Source organism: Lepidochelys kempii, chromosome 20 (assembly GCF_965140285.1).
Source record: "Lepidochelys kempii isolate rLepKem1 chromosome 20, rLepKem1.hap1, whole genome shotgun sequence".
NCBI classification, from domain to species: domain Eukaryota; kingdom Metazoa; phylum Chordata; order Testudines; family Cheloniidae; genus Lepidochelys; species Lepidochelys kempii.
In genome coordinates, this window is record NC_136399.1 from 25,253,119 (window position 1) to 25,269,278 (window position 16,160).

The 16,160-nt window shown below is 49.4% G+C and overlaps 1 protein-coding gene across 3 annotated transcripts; it reads left to right on the forward strand.

Annotated features, from left to right (window-relative positions):
- Positions 1–3,935: 3,935 nt before the first annotated feature.
- On the forward strand, positions 3,936–13,819 carry LOC140900824 (surfeit locus protein 4). 3 transcript variants are annotated; one of them, XM_073318688.1, is made up of 6 exons: positions 3,936–4,048; positions 7,827–8,013; positions 10,201–10,277; positions 11,760–11,803; positions 12,325–12,511; positions 13,318–13,819. In XM_073318688.1, exons 1-6 carry the CDS (start codon positions 3,998–4,000, stop codon positions 13,582–13,584), a joined length of 813 nt encoding a protein of 270 aa, XP_073174789.1. In that variant the 5' UTR covers positions 3,936–3,997; the 3' UTR covers positions 13,585–13,819. The 3 variants fall into 3 exon arrangements, with proteins under 3 accessions (XP_073174789.1, XP_073174791.1, XP_073174790.1); XM_073318690.1 differs by lacking the exon at positions 7,827–8,013 and having other exon boundaries at positions 3,967–4,048; XM_073318689.1 differs by lacking the exons at positions 3,936–4,048; positions 10,201–10,277; positions 11,760–11,803 and having other exon boundaries at positions 7,935–8,013.
- The last annotated feature ends 2,341 nt before the right edge of the window (positions 13,820–16,160 follow it).

Sequence of the window (16,160 nt, forward strand, 5' to 3'; positions counted from 1 at the left end):
TTAGGTGAAGGAGTAAATAACACTTCCTTATTCACTTTCTTCACACCATTCATGATTTTATAGACCTCTATCATATCCCCCCTTAGTCATCTCTTTTCTAAGATGAACAGTCCCAATCTTTTTAATCGATAGGCAGATGAAAGCTGTTCCATACCCGTAATCATTTTTGTTGCTCTTCTCTGTACTTTTTCCAATTCTAATAGTTTTTTTCAGATGGGTTGACTAGAACTGCACACAGTATTCAAGGTTTGGTCATTCCATGGATTTATGCATGACATTATGATATTTGCACCCCTTCTCACTTTCACATCTGTCAGTGAGCGTCACCATTTGCCATTGATCATGATATGGTCAATCTGGTTCTTATCTCTGCCATTTGGAGAACACCATGTCAGCATGTGAATTTCATGATATTCAAATAGGGTTCCGCCGATAACTAGGTCATTCATATTTCAGAAATCAACAAGCCTTTCTCCATTTTCATTCAGAGTGCCACACCCATGTCTTTCCATTGCGCTATCGTTGTTTGTGTTGTCCTTACCGACCTTGGCATTCAGGTCTCCCATGAAGACAGTTCGGTCATGGCGTGGTACTCTCTCTAACTCTGCCTGTCGTGTTCCTAATATTCTGTTCGCTTTTTGACTTCTGCTGCACACTGAACACGTTTTCAGAGAACTATCCACAACGACTCCAAGATCCCTTTCCTGAGTGGTAACAGCTAATTTCCACCCCATAATTTTGTTTGTATAGTTGGGATTATATTTTCCAATATGCATTACTTTGCATTTATCAACACTGAATTTCATCTGCCATTTTCTTGCTCAGTCATCCAGTTTTGTGATAATCCTTTGTAAATCTTAAGAGTCATCTTTGGACTTAACTATCTTGAGTAATTTTGTATCATCTGCAAACTTTGCCACCTCACTGTTTACCTCTTTCCAGATCATTTATGCAGATATGGAACAGCAGTAGTCCCAGTATAGATCTTTTGGGGACTTCACTATTTAACTGTCTCCATTTTGAAAACTGACCATATATTCCTACCGTTTGTTTCCTATCTTTTACCCAGTTACTGATTCATGAGAGAACCTTTCTTCTTATCTCATGACTACCTACTTTGCTTAAGAGCCTTTGGTGAGGGACCTTGTCAAATGCTTTCTGAAAGTCCAAGTACACTACATCCACTGGATCACCCTTGTCCACATTTGTTAACCCCCTCAAAGAATTCTAATAGATTGGTGAGGCATGATTTCTCTTTACAAAAGCTGTGTTGACTCTTCCTCACACATCGTGTTAATTTGTGTGTCTGATAATTCTGTTCTTTACTATAGTTTCAACCAACTTGCCTGGTAAATTAGGCTCACCAGCCTGTAATTGCCAGGACTGCCTCTGGAGCCTTTCTTAAAAATCAGAGTTACATTACCTATCCACCAGGCAACTGGTATAGAGGCTGATTTAAGGGATAGGTTACATATCAGAGTTAGTAGTTCTGCAATTTAATATTTCAGAACTCTTCAGTGAATACAGTACCACTTGGTCCTGATGATTTTTCACTGTTTATCAATTTGTTCCAAAACCTCATTTATTGACACCTCAATCTGGGACAGTTCCTCAGATTTGTCACCTAAAAAGAATGGCTCAGGTGTGGAAATTTCCCTCACATCCTCTGCAGTGAAGACTGATGCAAAGAATCAATTTAGCTTCTCCACAATAGCCTTGTCTTCCTTGAGTGTTCCCAGTCAATATGGGAATAGTTGAAATCTCCCATTATTACTGGGTTTTCTGTTTTTGTAGCCTCTCTAATCTCCCTAAGAATTTCACAATCATCACCATCCTGATCAGGTGGTCAGTAGTATATTTCTAGTGCTATACTCTTATTATTCAAGCATTTAATTTCTACCCATAGAGATTTTGTGGTACTGTTTGATTTATTTAAGATTTTTACTATATTTGACTCGATGCTTTCTTTCACATATACTGCCACTTCCCCCCAAGTGCAACCTATTCTGTCATTCCTATCTATTTTGTACCCTGGCATTCCCGTGTCCCATTGATTATCATCATTCCACCAAGTGTCAGTGATGCCCGTTATATCAATATCATTTACTACCAGGCACTCAAGTTCACCCATCTTAGTAGTTAGACTTCTTGCATTTGTGTACAAGCATTTACAAAATTTGTCAGTATTTAGTTGTCTGCCTTCATGTGAGGTAACAGAATGGGACTCTATTTCATTTGACTGTTTCTCTTCAGTTCCTACCTGTACTTTATCAACATCTACCTGCTCCTCTTTACCAGGATACAGAGCATCCCCTGTCACGCTTACACACGGCGTCATCATATGTGTCAGTTGAGTCATGTTGCCATGGCGCTGTTTGAAGCATTGTTGCCCTGGCTGGGTGCAAGGTGCTGTCGCTGTGGCTGAGCGCGAGGTGCCAGCCCCGTGGTGCCATTTGAAGAACTGATGCCGTGTCTGGCTGTGAGATACCGTGGTCTGGTGTGAGGTGCCCTGGCTGGGCGTGAGATGATGTGGCTGTGGCTGGGCATGAGGCGGCATCGGCATAGCCAAGTGTGAGGCCCTGTGCATGAGACGCCATAGCTGGGTGTGAAGTGCTGTCATTGTGGCTGGCTGTGGGGCACTGTGGCCGTGGCTGGTCATGAGGCGATGTCCCCGTTGCCAGGCATGAGGTGCTGTGGCCGGGTGTGGGGCACTGTGGCCGTGGCCAGGCATGAGGCCCCATGCGTGGGCCGGCAATGGGGAACTGTGGCCGCTCATGAGCTGATTTGGCCTTGGTCGAGTGTGGGGCACTGGGGCTGGTGTGGGGCCATGGCTGCTATTGAGGTAATTTGGCCGTGGCGGGGTGTGGGTTGCCATAGCGGGGTCGGTGTGGGGCGCCGTGGCGAGGTCGGTGTGGGGCATTGTGGCCAGGTGTGGGGCGCTGGGGCTGGTGTGGGGCCGTGGCCACTATTGAGGTGATTTGGCTGTGGCAGGGTGTGGGACGCCGTGGCCGCTAGTGAGGTGATTTTGCCGTGGCCAGGTGTGGGGCACTGGGTGTGGTGTGGGGCCGTGGCGGGGTGTGGGGCGCCATGGCTGGGTGTGGGGCCGTGGCAGGGTGTGGTGGCTGCTAGTGAGGTGATTTGGCCGTGGCGGGGTCGGTGTGGGATGCTGGGGCTGGTGTGGAGCCGTGGCCGCTAGTGAGGTGATTTGGCCGTGGCGGGGTCGGTGTGGGGCCGTGGCGGGCTGTGGGGGCATGGGGCGCCGTGGCCGGGTGTGGGGCCGTGGCCGCTAGTGAGGTGATTTGGCCGTGGCGGGGTCGGTGTGGGGCCGTGGCGGGCTGTGGGGGCATGGGGCGCCGTGGCCGGGTGTGGGGCCGTGGCCGCTAGTGAGGTGATTTGGCCGTGGCGGGGTCGGTGTGGGGCCCTGGGGCTGGTGTGGGGCGCCGTGGCCGGGTGTGGCGCCGTGGCCGCTAGTGAGGTGATTTGGCCGTGGCGGGGTCGGTGTGGGGCCGTGGCGGGCCGTGGGGCCATGGCAGGGCATGGGGCGCCGTGGCCGGGTGTGGGGCGCCGTGGCCGCTAGTGAGGTGATTTGGCCATGGCGGGGTCGGTGTGGGGCCGTGGCGGGCCGTGGGGCGCCGTGGCGGGGTGTGGGGCCGTGGCTGTGTCCCGGTTCCAGCTCCCCTCAGTCCCGGACCCTGTGGTGAGCGGGCTCCCCCCTCCCGCACCGCAGCCCTCCGAGGGCGGGAAGGCGGCGATAGCGCTCGGCTCCTCCCCCGGACCCGGCCGCCATGGCTATCGAGGCAACGCCGCTGAAACGAAAGAGCCTGCCTCGGTAGCCATGGCCGAGGCCGCCCACGTGATCCCCCGGGGGTGGGGGTGGGGGGGAGCCTCCCGGTGACTGGTTGCGCTCTGGCCACGCCCTCTCCCGCCCTAGGCCACGCCCCCTCCGTTCCCCAGTCTCGGCCCCTGAGGAGACAGTGAGGCCGGGCCGGAGCCGACTATGGCGCCCAGTGGAGACTTGATGGGGGCTGCTGAGGACCTGGCCGACCAGGTGAGGGGGAGAGGTGTCCAGGCTGGGGGCGGCTCCTCCTGGAGGAACGGGAGCTGGGACAGACCTGCCCCCTCCCATCCGGGAATGGTTTGGTCCATCCCAGCGTGGGAGCCATTGAGGGGGTGGGAGATACCATCTCCCCCAAGGATAGTGAGGGGTGGGACGTACCACCTGCTCCTCTTACCATGAAGGGGGTGGGTATGGAGAAGGCAGGGAGTGGGGAGGATCTACCATCTACCCCTGGGGAAGGGGCTGTACCACCTACTGCCCCCATAGAGAAGTAATGGGGGACGTACCACTATGGGGAGGGTATTGGGGGAACCTGTCAAAGATGGGGGGGGGAGGAGGATATACCACCTGCTTTTCCTCCTCCTTCCCCGGGGGGAGGGCGGAATGTACCAATTGTTGCTTCTTTCTTCCCCCCAAGCGTGGGGCCTTCTGTGGAGAAGGGATGGGGTGCCAACCACTCTTCCTGCCCGCCCCCATTGGGGAGCCTGTAGGAGGAGGGGGCATGTACCACCTGTTTCTCCTTCTGCTTGGGGGGAGGCGTGTACCACCTTCCCCCCCCCACACACACACACTAGGAAGAGTGGGGGGAAAGGCTGTGCCATGTGTCTCCCCTCTTCTCCGCCCCCCCCCATTGGGGGTGAGCCTGGGGTTTGCAAGGCTACTATTTGTAGTACTGGGGAAGGCAGGTCTAGGCCCACCCATATCTAAATCTCCCCCCCCCCCGTCCTCCTTCAGCTCGGGGGTGGGGGAGGAACCACTAAGCCCAGCACGCAATTGATTTCTGGTGACAAAAAATGAAAAAACGAGTGGGAGTGAGGTCAAAGGTAAAATCAAGAATCTGGGGAGGAAGGGGACAAAGAGCACAGAACCCCTGACAGTGCCCAGCACGCCTCACACATGTCTAGTAAGTGAGGCTGGTGCAGCTTGGGATGCTCTGTTGACTTGAATTGGCATTTCTTTTTGTGCCTTGAACCATGAAGTAATGAATCTGATGGGATTAAAATTTCTGCTCTCCTGACTATTTCCAGTTGATCTCAATTCCCTCAAAATAAACAAACCCAAGGACAGAACAGGGGAATTCATTGTCCTGAGCACTGTGTGCAAGGGGTCAGTTATACTGGGAGAGGGAATCTTCACGACAATAGTTCAGTCCCATTCCACACCAATAGTAATCCAGCATTACCTCGTGATAATCAGACTTCACTAACTGATTAGTGAATTGAACCTCACAGCCCATGAAAGGTAGGTGTTATCCCTGTGTTGCAAATGGGGAAACCGTAGCACAGATCGGGGAAATGACTTACCTGTGGTTATACAGTGAATCAGTGGCGGACCTGGGAGTTCTGACTTCATCTCAGCCTACACAGACTGCAGAATATCTTCATAGCACTCATGAGTCTCAACTAAACTCCTACTAGGACTTGCACAATTGCTGTCAGTCTTGCAGTTGGCTCTCTTGCCAGAGGTAAAAAAAGTCCATATTTAGATGGGGATTTAAAGGTATGATGTCAGCACATGCTAACCTGTTTGAAAGATTTAGGGTAGGCAATGAAAGCTGCCTTCAACACGTGCTAAAGTGGTCAAGTTACAGTCTTGGCTAAGTTGTGTTAGACTTTTAAAATGTGTGTTAGTTAATATCACACCTTCAAGCCTCCTCTCAGAGAATGGTATTTGGCTTATCCCTAGAAGGAGTCTCTCCAGCTCAGGTATGCTGGCAGGGGTTGCATGTGTTTGTGAAGTTTGCCTCACTATTTCCCATTTTGTATCCATCCTGGGGATAAGTAGCTCATTTTCCAGAGCTGTCAATGTGGCACCTTGATTTGATCCTAGGGCAAAGGGGTTTGGGACTCTAATTTGTGTTATTGCTCAGTCTCAGTTGAGGACACAACAAACTCCAGTTAACGCTTGAGCTGAGTCTGAGCATGTGCTTTACAGGATGTCTTTTGGTGTCTCTGTTGTGCAGTAGGCATCAGTGCACAAAGCCTGAAAACATCTTGACATGATTGTGTTTAAAATGGATATTGGGAATAGTTAGGGGGATTTAGGGCTTGTATTCCAAGTACACAGTACATTGCTTACAATTGTAAATTGAGCCCCATGCATTTTACTTTCTTGAACCAAACCTTAAAACTCAGGCAGTTGTCCAGTCTGAATGGGTATTAGAGATCCCAAGGTCTGACTTGTGCAGGGTTCCTGAGCGAAAATTCCCCCTTCCCAGTTCTCAGCTTGCTTGTGCACTACCTGCTGCCATCCTTCCCAGATGTGGCTGCTTCCCTCTGGTGTTCTGTGGAGCCCTGTTACGCATGTAGATCAGGACGATATGAAATTCATTCAGATAAATAGAGCCCTGCAAATCTGCGGATATCTGCTTATATCCATGGACCATGTTTGCGGATGCGGATACAAATTTTATATTTGCGCTGGGCTCTATTAATTAAACAGGGGTTTTGGTATGAGCACACTTAACTGATGGACCCTGGAGCAGTGCTTCTCAAGCTATCTGATGTGAGGGACCGGCAATTTTTTTTTTCAAATGTGCGCACAGACTGGCAGCCGATGGCTCGTGGACCGGCACCGGTCCGCGGTCCACCACTTTGAGTAGCACTGTCTTAGAGGATGTAACCCAGTTTCAGACAACAGGGATTTGGGGATTAAACTGATTTCTACTCAACTGATTGCTCAAATCTGACAGATGGGGGCCATAAAGCTATGTAGCCAGCTAGTTGCTTTGCGATCGGAAGGCATTATAGAAATGTAAGTAGTGGATAAAGGATTTGAGGTAGTCCCATAAATCCTAAAGTCAGAAGGGACCATTAGAGCATCTAGTCTGACCTTCTGTATATTGCAGACCATAGAATTTCACTCAGTTACCCCTATACTGAGCCCAATAACTTGACTTTTTTGCAACCCCTTTATTCTGCTTTTTCCTCAGCATTGTGTTCTGGCACGTGGATCTAGTGAGTTTTCTTTAAAAAGAACAGGAGTACTTGTGGCTAACAAATTGTACTCCTGTTCTTTTTGCAGATACAGACTAACATGGCTGCTACTCTGAAACCTGAGTTTTCTTTGGCACTGTCCTCTCTCACACTAGAAGTATGTCTAGATTAAAGTTAAATTGAGCTCCTTAGAAAGCACATGTGGTGTCCTGTGTTATCCACACAGACACTTTTAAATCCTGCAACTAAGCAGTCTCCTCCCCTGCTTCAGAGAATCTCTACTGTGTGGGTCTACAGAATTAATGCACAGCATAGAGCTGTGTGAATTACCTGCTCTTCAAAGTAGCTTCCTGCAGCAGTCCTACCGCTTCAAAGGTGTCCTGATATGTTTTTCCAGAGAGTTTAAACTAGGAGTTGGGACTCTTGGGACCTACTCCCAGTTTTGGAAGGAGAGTGTATTCTAGTGGGCAGAGCAGAGGACTGGGAGTCTGGACTCGTGGGTTCTATTCCTGGCTCTGGAAAGGCATGTGGAGTGGTCGGAGCAGGGGCTGGGAGCTGCTGACTCGTACAACCTTAGAAAAGTCAAGTTGCGGCTCTCACCTCAGTTTCCGCATCTTTAATATGGGGCTAATACCTGCCTCCCAGAGGCGAAGGAAAGATTTATTAATGGACGTGTGCAAGACGCCCTGAGAGTCTCCTCTGAGCAAAGTATTATCGTTTTTGGAGCTGGGTCACCTAGCAACTTGTTGCTTCAGCTGCTGTGGGCCATTGTTTTCTGACTCTCTAATGCTGCCTTTTGTTCTTCCTCCTCTGGCCATATCTTCCCCCTCCAGTTCTTACGGGTGACGAAGCGCTACCTACCTCACCTGGCTCACCTCTGTCTGATCAGCACTTTCCTTGAGGATGGGATACGGATGTGGTTTCAATGGAACGAGCAGCGGGATTACATCCATATGTCATGGGGGAGCGGCATCATCTTGGCCACGCTATTCGTGTTAATCAACATGTCTGGACAGCTGGGTAAGAGCCCTCCCACCTCAGCAACGCTTCTGAGCTGCTGTTTGGGAGGGAGCCTGGGTACAAAATCATAGAAGGGACCTCGAGAGTTCATCTAGTCCAGACCCCCTCCATGCTGAGGCAGGGCCAAGTAACCTAGGCCACCCCAGTGATGGATTCCACAACCTACCTTGATCAGTCGCTCCAGTGTTTAACTATCCTTAGAGTTAGAAAGTTTTTCCTAATATTTTACCCTAATCTCCCTTGCTGCAAATTAAGCTGATGGAGAACAATTAATCACTATCCTCTTTGGCAACCTTTTACATATTTGCAGACTGTTATCCGCTCCCCCCTCAGCCTTCCCTTCTCTGATCTAACCTTGCCCAGTTTTTTTAACCTTTCTTAGTAGGTCATGTTTCTAAACCTTTTACCATTTTCGTTAATCTCCTCTGGACTCTCGAATTTGTCCACATCTTTCTTAAAGTGTAGTGCCCAAAAATGGACAGAGTACTCCAGCTGAGCCCTCATCAGTGCCAACTTGAATGGAATAATTACCTCCCATTCGGGCTGTCAAGTGATTCAAAACATTAATCTTGATTAATCACGATGTTAAACAATAATAGAATACTATTTATATAAATATTTTTGGATGTATTCCACATTTTCAAATATATTTATTTAAATTACAACACAGAATACAAAGTGTACAGTGCTCACTTTATAGTATTATTTTTTATTATAAATATTTACACTGTATTTTTCAATTCACTTAATTCAAGTACTGTAGAGCAATCTCTTTATCATGAAAGTTGAACTTACAAATGTAGAATTATGACCAAAAATAACTGCATTCAAAAGTAAAACAATGTAAAACTTTAGAGCCTACAAGTCCACTCAGTCCTACTTCTTGTTTAGCCAATTGCTCAGATAAATAAGTTTTACATTTGCAGGAGATAATGCTACCTTGCAATGTCAGCTACAAAAGTGCCAAGCGAACATCTGTTCTCACTTTCAGGTGATGTTGTAAATAAGAAGCAGGCAGCATTATCTCTCGTAAATGTAAACAAACTTGTTTCTCTTAGCGATTGCCTGAACAAAAAGTAGGACTGAGTGGACTTGTAGGCTCTAAAGTTTTACATTGTTATTCTTGAGTGCAGTTATGTAACAAAAAATCTACATTTGTAAATTGCACTTCACGATAAAGAGATTTCACCTCATACAAGTACCATTGTGCATTGAAAAGCAATTTCTTTTATCATTTTTACAGTGCAAATATTTGTAATAAAAATACTATAAAGTGAGCACTGTGCACTTTGTATTCTGTGTTGTAATTGAAATCAATATATTTGAAAATGTAGAAAAACATGCAACATATTGAAAACCTTTTAATTGGTATTCTGTTGTTTAACAGTGTGATTGAAACTGCGATTAATTTTTTTAGTTAATCGCGTGAGTTAGCTGCGATTAATCGACAGCCCTACCTCCCATGTCTAACGTATGATGCTGCTGTTAACACATCCCAGAATATTTGCTTTTTTCACACCAGCATCACACAGTTGACCCGTAGTTAATTTGTGATCCACTATAACCCCCAGATCCTCTTCTGCAGTACTGCTGCCTAGCCAGTTATTCCCCATTTTGTGCTTCTGCATTTGGTTTGTACATAGGTGACTTTTCCACCCCTCCCCGGCCTCTCCCCAGCTCTGCAAATGCTGAGCATCGCACAGAGGCAGTATTTCACTGCAGAAGCTGGAATCCTTGAAATAACAACTCTCTTCCTGTCTCTGGCACCTTCCACACTGGGATCTCATAGTGTTAAACTTCATGTGCCCCAGGGTGGTATATCCCTCTTATGCAGATGAGGAAACTGAGGCACAGAACACAGAAATGACTTTTCAATGGTCACGTAGTGAGTCAGGGGCAGAGTCTGGAGTAGAGCGTAGATCTCCTGTGATCTTCCACCATCCCTCTGGAAAAAGACCTCTAAGGTCATCTAGTCAAGTGTCCCTCCGAGGTTGTTCTGTGGAGAAGCTCCTCTTCTAATTCTGATAAGACTCATGTGGCTGTCTTCCCTGACTGTGCTACGCTGGTGGTAAAATGCTCCAAACTCCTTCAGAGAGAAGACCTGAGTATTGAAAGGGCCACCTGTGTTTTGTTCACCTGCTTTGGCTCTGGTGCTGATTTTTTGCATTCTCTGTGTCTCTGTTGCAGTTGGGTGCGTTCTAGTCCTGGCCAGGAAGTTTGTTCCTTATGCTTGTTTTGGCCTGTTTGGGATTATCTTAATGCAGGTGAGTGGGAGATGGGCTCTCTTCAAGACACTGCTCCAGACAGGAGTGCTGGATGCCATGGTTAGCAAAGATTCCCCCAGCTGCTTGGTGGATTGATAGTAGTGGGTGCTGGTGGCCAGTGGCTGTGGAATGATATGAGCTGTAGAGCCCTAAAAGCTAGAGAATGGAAAAGACTAATGACCTCTTACTATTATTAGGGTTTGTCTACATGGGGAGTTAATCAGGAACAGCTATTCAAGAGTACGGGTGAATTCTAATTCTAAAGTGGATTAAGCTAATTCAGAATAAAGCACTTCAATTCCGAAACAAAAGCGTCCACACGTGGAGTTAATCAAGAAAAGTGAATCTGCTTTAAATTCACACCCTCCCTTACTCGGGATTAATGTTCATATGTTGACAATCCCTTAGTCTGTGTCTTGCCTGGGGCAGGATTGTGCCCTTCGCTCTATTCTCTAAAGTTTTTTCTAGTTGAATATGTAAATGTCACAAGCACCCAGGGCTTCTATCCCTTCCCTGGGAGAGACTACAGCACAGCCTAATACATCTCACTGTCTGGAAATGTCCTGCTGTTCAGCCTAAATGTTCCCCTTCCTTACTTTCGTTCCTCCTGATCACCCGCAGTTCTGTTAAACTAAATTTCTCACCTGTCAGGGTGTCCTGCCCCCTTCAACTCTATTTGTAAATCATTATGTCCATCTACATCTTAATCATTGCTAGGCCACAGTTAGCTCTCTTAAAGATGGTGCGGTGGGTGGAGCGCTAGCATGAGACTTGAGAGAGACCCCGGTTCAATTCCCTGCTGTACCATAGACACCCTGTGTGTTCTTGGGCACAGGCGCTGACTCCGTGGGTGCTCCAGGGCTGCAGCACCCACGAAAAAAATTAGTGGATGTCCAGCGCCCACCGGTGGCCCCACCAGGCAGCGCCTCCCCCACACCCCAGTGGCAGGGCCTGCTGGCAGGCGGGAGGCAATCAGCTGCTCTCCATTCCCCTCCAGCGCCTGCCGCAGATCAGCTATTCAGCCTTGTGCAGGAGGTGCTGGGGAGTGAGGGGGCGGAGTGTGGGCGGGGTAGAGCAAGGTCAGGGCGTGCTTGGGGGAGGGGATGGGGGTGGGAAGAGGTGGGGTGGGGGCCTGGGGTGGAGTGGGGGTTGAGCCCCCCCCCAGGGAAATTAGGAAGTCGGCACCTGTGCTCTTGGGAACCAAAGCCCAGGGAGAGACTTAAATGATTTGCCATCCGCACAGTGGGGATAGTAGCCCTGCCCTGCCTCACAGGATAAATATGCTGAGGACTCTGTGGTGCTCGCCATTGACTTGCTGCGGGGTCTCTCTGTGCTTCAGTTTCCTGCTCTGTAACGTGAAATTGAAACTGACTCCTCTTCCATGGGGCTTAACTTTAGAACAACTCCTTGAGATCATCTGGTGCAACCAGCTGAACCTATTACCTGGCCACAGGGTTTAAACTGGTGGTTTCTGTTTTGCAGACAGTCGCTTACAGTATTTTATGGGATCTCAAATTCCTGATGAGGTGAGTTTCAGCTGATGAATGGAATTGGTGCTACTTAGCCGCAAAGAAATGAGGGCAAGGCCTGGCTCCTAAAGGCAATCCCTGACTCCAGCGATTAGAACAGGAAAAATGGAGGAGAAGACTCCTGGGTGCTTAACCTCTCTCTGTCACTGACTTCCTATTTGACCTTAGCCAAGTCACTGCCACTCTGTGCCTCAGTTTCCCCACTTGTCAGTCCTTTCTGGTAGGGTTCAGGTTTCACTAATGAACCCAAGTGCAATGTGATTCCAGGATGGTAAGGGCTAGAGGCGAGAAATGTGGCTTGGTGGGGGCTTGTGTAACCCACTGGTGAGTGTGTGCTATAGGTCCCCCGCTGTGCCCAATCCACAGGGGATATGAGTCTGTTACAGCCCCAGCTAGGGAGACTGGGCTCTTGCTTTTAAGCTGGAGGTCCCCAGTTCCATACCTGGCATGGCAGCCATCACATGTTAGAAGACAGTAGCTCCGTCATCCGTTGATCCGTTTGCTTCCCCCTGCTGCAGGAACCTTGCCCTAGGAGGTGGGCTGCTGCTGCTACTGGCAGAGTCCCGCTCTGAAGGGAAGTCCATGTTCGCCGGCGTCCCCACCGTGGACGACATCTCACCGCGACAGTACATGCAGCTGGGGGGCAGGCTCCTGCTTGTGCTCATGTTCATGACACTACTGCACTTTGAACTCAGTGCTTTCACCGTAAGTGACCTTTGACACTCCCTGTCACCTTATCCTGGGTCCCTCTCTGTTACAGGCAGCCCATCCAGCAGTGGTGCTGGACACTGCCCTAGCCCAGAAGCAAAGGGATTGCCACCTCCCTCCATGGTTAAGCCTGTGATGTCCTCCCCTTTCACTTCAGGGGCCCTTCGTGCTGTTGGATTCTCCCCTGTAACCCACACACAGCAGCAGTGTAGGCAGGCGAGTTGGCTGCTCCGTGTTGCAGGTTCCATGCCCTGTTTGGCATGTGTGTGGGAAGGAAAGCGGGGAGGTTACTCCACTGCTGGTCAGTCGGGGGGAGAGTGAGCAGAGGCCTCAGACCTCCTGACCCACCTGACCCTGCCTTGAGCTAGTGCAGTGGGCTGGATAACGTGGTCTTGCATTTTTGCTGCTTCCGCATTCCAGTCCAAACCACCTTCTTCACTTTCCAAGCCCTCCACATGCAGCCAGCTCCTCTGCCCTGGAGAGTCTAACAAGCAAGACCCAAAAAAGGGGGAGAATAGGCCAGGTATGGGAGGCTGCGGAGAGATGGGTGCGGTGACCAATGTAGGGAGAATCCCTAGGAGGAGCTGGGCATGAAGGAAGATGGAACTGAGATGATGATCTTGGGGTTATTCTCAGTTCTGGGGAGAAGTGTTGGTCTAGCCCTGAGCAGGGAACTGAGAGCCAGGACACCTGAGTTCTATTCCTGGCTCCGCCACTGACTTGCTGTTTGTGAAGTGCTTTCAGCTCCTGGCATAAAAGAGCTGTGCAGGTACTCGCGTCTCCTGATATTTCCCCCATCCCAGATCTTCCAGGACATCTTTGGCATGGCGTTGATCATCTTAGTGGCCATTGGCTTCAAGACCAAGCTGGCCGCCCTTACCCTGGTCATCTGGCTCTTCGTAATCAATCTGGTACAGAATGCGTTCTGGAACATCCCCACCTACAGGCCTCTCCACGACTTCCTAAAGTATGACTTTTTCCAGACCATGTCGGTAATAGGGGGCCTGCTGCTGGTGGTGGCGCTGGGCCCGGGAGGAGTGTCAATGGATGAGCACAAAAAGAAGTGGTGAAGACAGGAGGAGACTGAAGAACAGGGAGGAGGCTTGGGGCAGACGGGGTGGGGGTGAGGGGGGAATCTTTCATTACAACTTTTTTAAACTTAGTCCCATTTGTATATTATTTTTTCCTCCCCCATTCTGTTCTCTGGAGGTTTATCATTGTTCACTGTTGCCTTATCAGGATAGAAGAGTCTTTTTCTTCCTATCTGGTTGGACACATGTGTAAATTAAAATATATATTCTATTCTACGGCCCTTGAGCCTTGTGTGCTGGTCCGTCCCTTAAGGCCTGACTTCGTAATGAGCCCCTCTGCTATCCTGAGTTTGGATCATTATAAAGGGCCCCTTTTGGAATGTATCAAGAAGGCCCAAAAGGTTTACTGTCCTCTGACCTCGCAGTCTCCTTGTTGGTGGGTCAGCAGAGCCTTGCTGAGCCCCAGAATAAAGACATGGCCGTGAGCACAGTTTAACGGAAGAACTGAAAGAGGGAAAAGAGGCAGCTACCTTCCTGCTGCTGGTACAAACAGCTTCCTTCTCTCCCTGAGCCAGGAGGCACACACCTTTCAGAGTTACTTCCTGAGATGGGCGCATTCTGTAGGGGCTGTCTGGCTGTGCCAGACACATGCACCCGGCCAGCTCAGTAATTCTGTCACAGTCTTACACCGTAAATATTGGAAACATCAAGGCTTGCCTTCCCTGGCTTTGCTGGGGGACTCCTTGGAGGTTTGAAAGGCAGATGATGAACTTTTGCAAACCTTAACTGAAGGATGCTGCAGTGTTGACTCTTTAACACTGAGATCTTTTCTCCCAATATATGTGGGTGTTTGAGTTAAATAGGTATTCAGCAACCCCCAAAAGACAGTGTTTTAAACGACTGATCAGCTATTTATACTTCAGTATCTGCAGTGTTATTCTGCCAGTTCTCCAGTTGTCCATAAAGCCCTCTGGGGCAGATGTGGCCTGACTTTTTAATGTAAAAAGCAGAAATACCCCCCATCTTATCTGTCTTCCAAATCACAGTTCCAGGCTTTCTTTACATGGAAGCACAAGTCACAATTTTTGTTTCCCTGGGAGGTGCGGAGGGGGGCGGGTGGCAGGTCACCATTAATAACATTGCAAAGGGTGATGTCACTTTAACAATACACAACTTCAATTGCAAACCCTGCAGCCTCCTCAGTGGATGTTTGGATTAAGGCTTGGGTCGTTTGACCCTTTCTTCGGGGCTGTCTGTTTTGAAGGAAGGCAGTGTCTCCTGGAATGAGCATCGTGACCAAGGGGGTATCTGTGCCTTATTTCCAGTTATGCCATCAGTGGGAAAGCTGCTACGTCTGGAGCCAGATCCCAACTGCAAATCGGTGGGGGTGGGAAGGCTATTTTGAGTGGCAGCTTGGCCTCAAGGTTACGCGGCATCGGCACTAGACTATAACAAGCAACTGTAAGCAAAGGTGAACGAAAGTGAGCTGGGCTGGGGGCGGTCAGGTGCTCTGGCTGTGTGATCCTGAGGGTAGAAGAAGGAGATGCAGGTAGGCAGTTTGCTGTCTCTGTATGGCTCAAAGTTCTTCTTCTGCTGTCTGAGGTGTGTGTGTACGTATCTGCTAGGAGAATCAGAAATACAGGACTGGAAGGTACCTCGAGAGGTCATCTAGTCCAGCTCCCTAAGGGGGGACCAAATAAACCTCTAGAGCAGTGGCCCTCAAACTAGGGGTGCGGCTTGTGCAGGGAAAGCCCCTGGCGGGCCGGGCCGGTTTGTTTACCTGTCAGGTCCGCAGGTTTGGGTGATCGCGGCTCCCACTGGCCCTGGTTCGTCGCACCAGGCCAATGGGGGCTGCAGGAAGCGGCAGCCAGCACATCCCTCGGCCTGCGCCGCTTCCCGCAGCCCCCATTGGCCTGGAGCAGCGAACCACAGCCAGTGGGAGCCGCGATCGGCCAAACCTGCGGACGTGGCAGGTAAACAAACTGGCCCGGCCCGCCAGGGGCTTTCCCTGAACAAGCGGCACCCCTAGTTTGAGGACCACTGCTCTAGACCATCCCTGACAGGTGGCGTTTGTTTAACCTGTTCTTAAAATCCTCCAGTGATGGGCATTCCTCAACCTCCCTTGGAAGCCTGTTCCAGTGCTTAAATGTTCTTACAAAGTTTTTCCTAAGATCTAACTTAAATCTCCTTTGCTGCAGACTAAGCTGATTGCTTTTTGTCTTACTTTCAGTGGACACAGAGAACAATCTTTCACTGTTCTCTTTGTAACCACCCTGACATATTTGAAGACTGTTCCCAGGTCCCTCCTCAGTCTTCTTTTCTCAAGACTAAACATGCCCGGTTTTTCTAACCGTTCCTCAAAGGTCAGGTTTTCTAGACCTTTAATTATTTTATTTTGGGAACTGCCCAATCCCGAATATCTAGAATCTCACCTGCCACACAGGGCCAGAGCTCTTGTCTGTTGGATACTTTGCCCTTTACGGTTGCCAGCGTCCGGTGCTTCAAAGGAAGGGACGGATGCCTGCCAGACAGCTTGTCTGCCCTATGTGGCTTACATGGCAGATGGACAGTCTGGGCAAGGGAACCAAGTTCAGGGGTAGCCTTCAGCTGCTCTT

Bases quoted from the DNA above. Each gene is read 5' to 3' on its own strand.
- LOC140900824 (XM_073318688.1), top strand. From the start codon at position 3,998: ATGGCGCCCAGTGGAGACTTGATGGGGGCTGCTGAGGACCTGGCCGAC. The intron at 4,049-7,826 runs GTGAGGGGGAGA...TTCCCCCTCCAG, and splicing joins CTGAGGACCTGGCCGACCAG to TTCTTACGGGTGACGAAGCG. The intron at 12,512-13,317 runs GTAAGTGACCTT...CCCCCATCCCAG, and splicing joins TTGAACTCAGTGCTTTCACC to ATCTTCCAGGACATCTTTGG.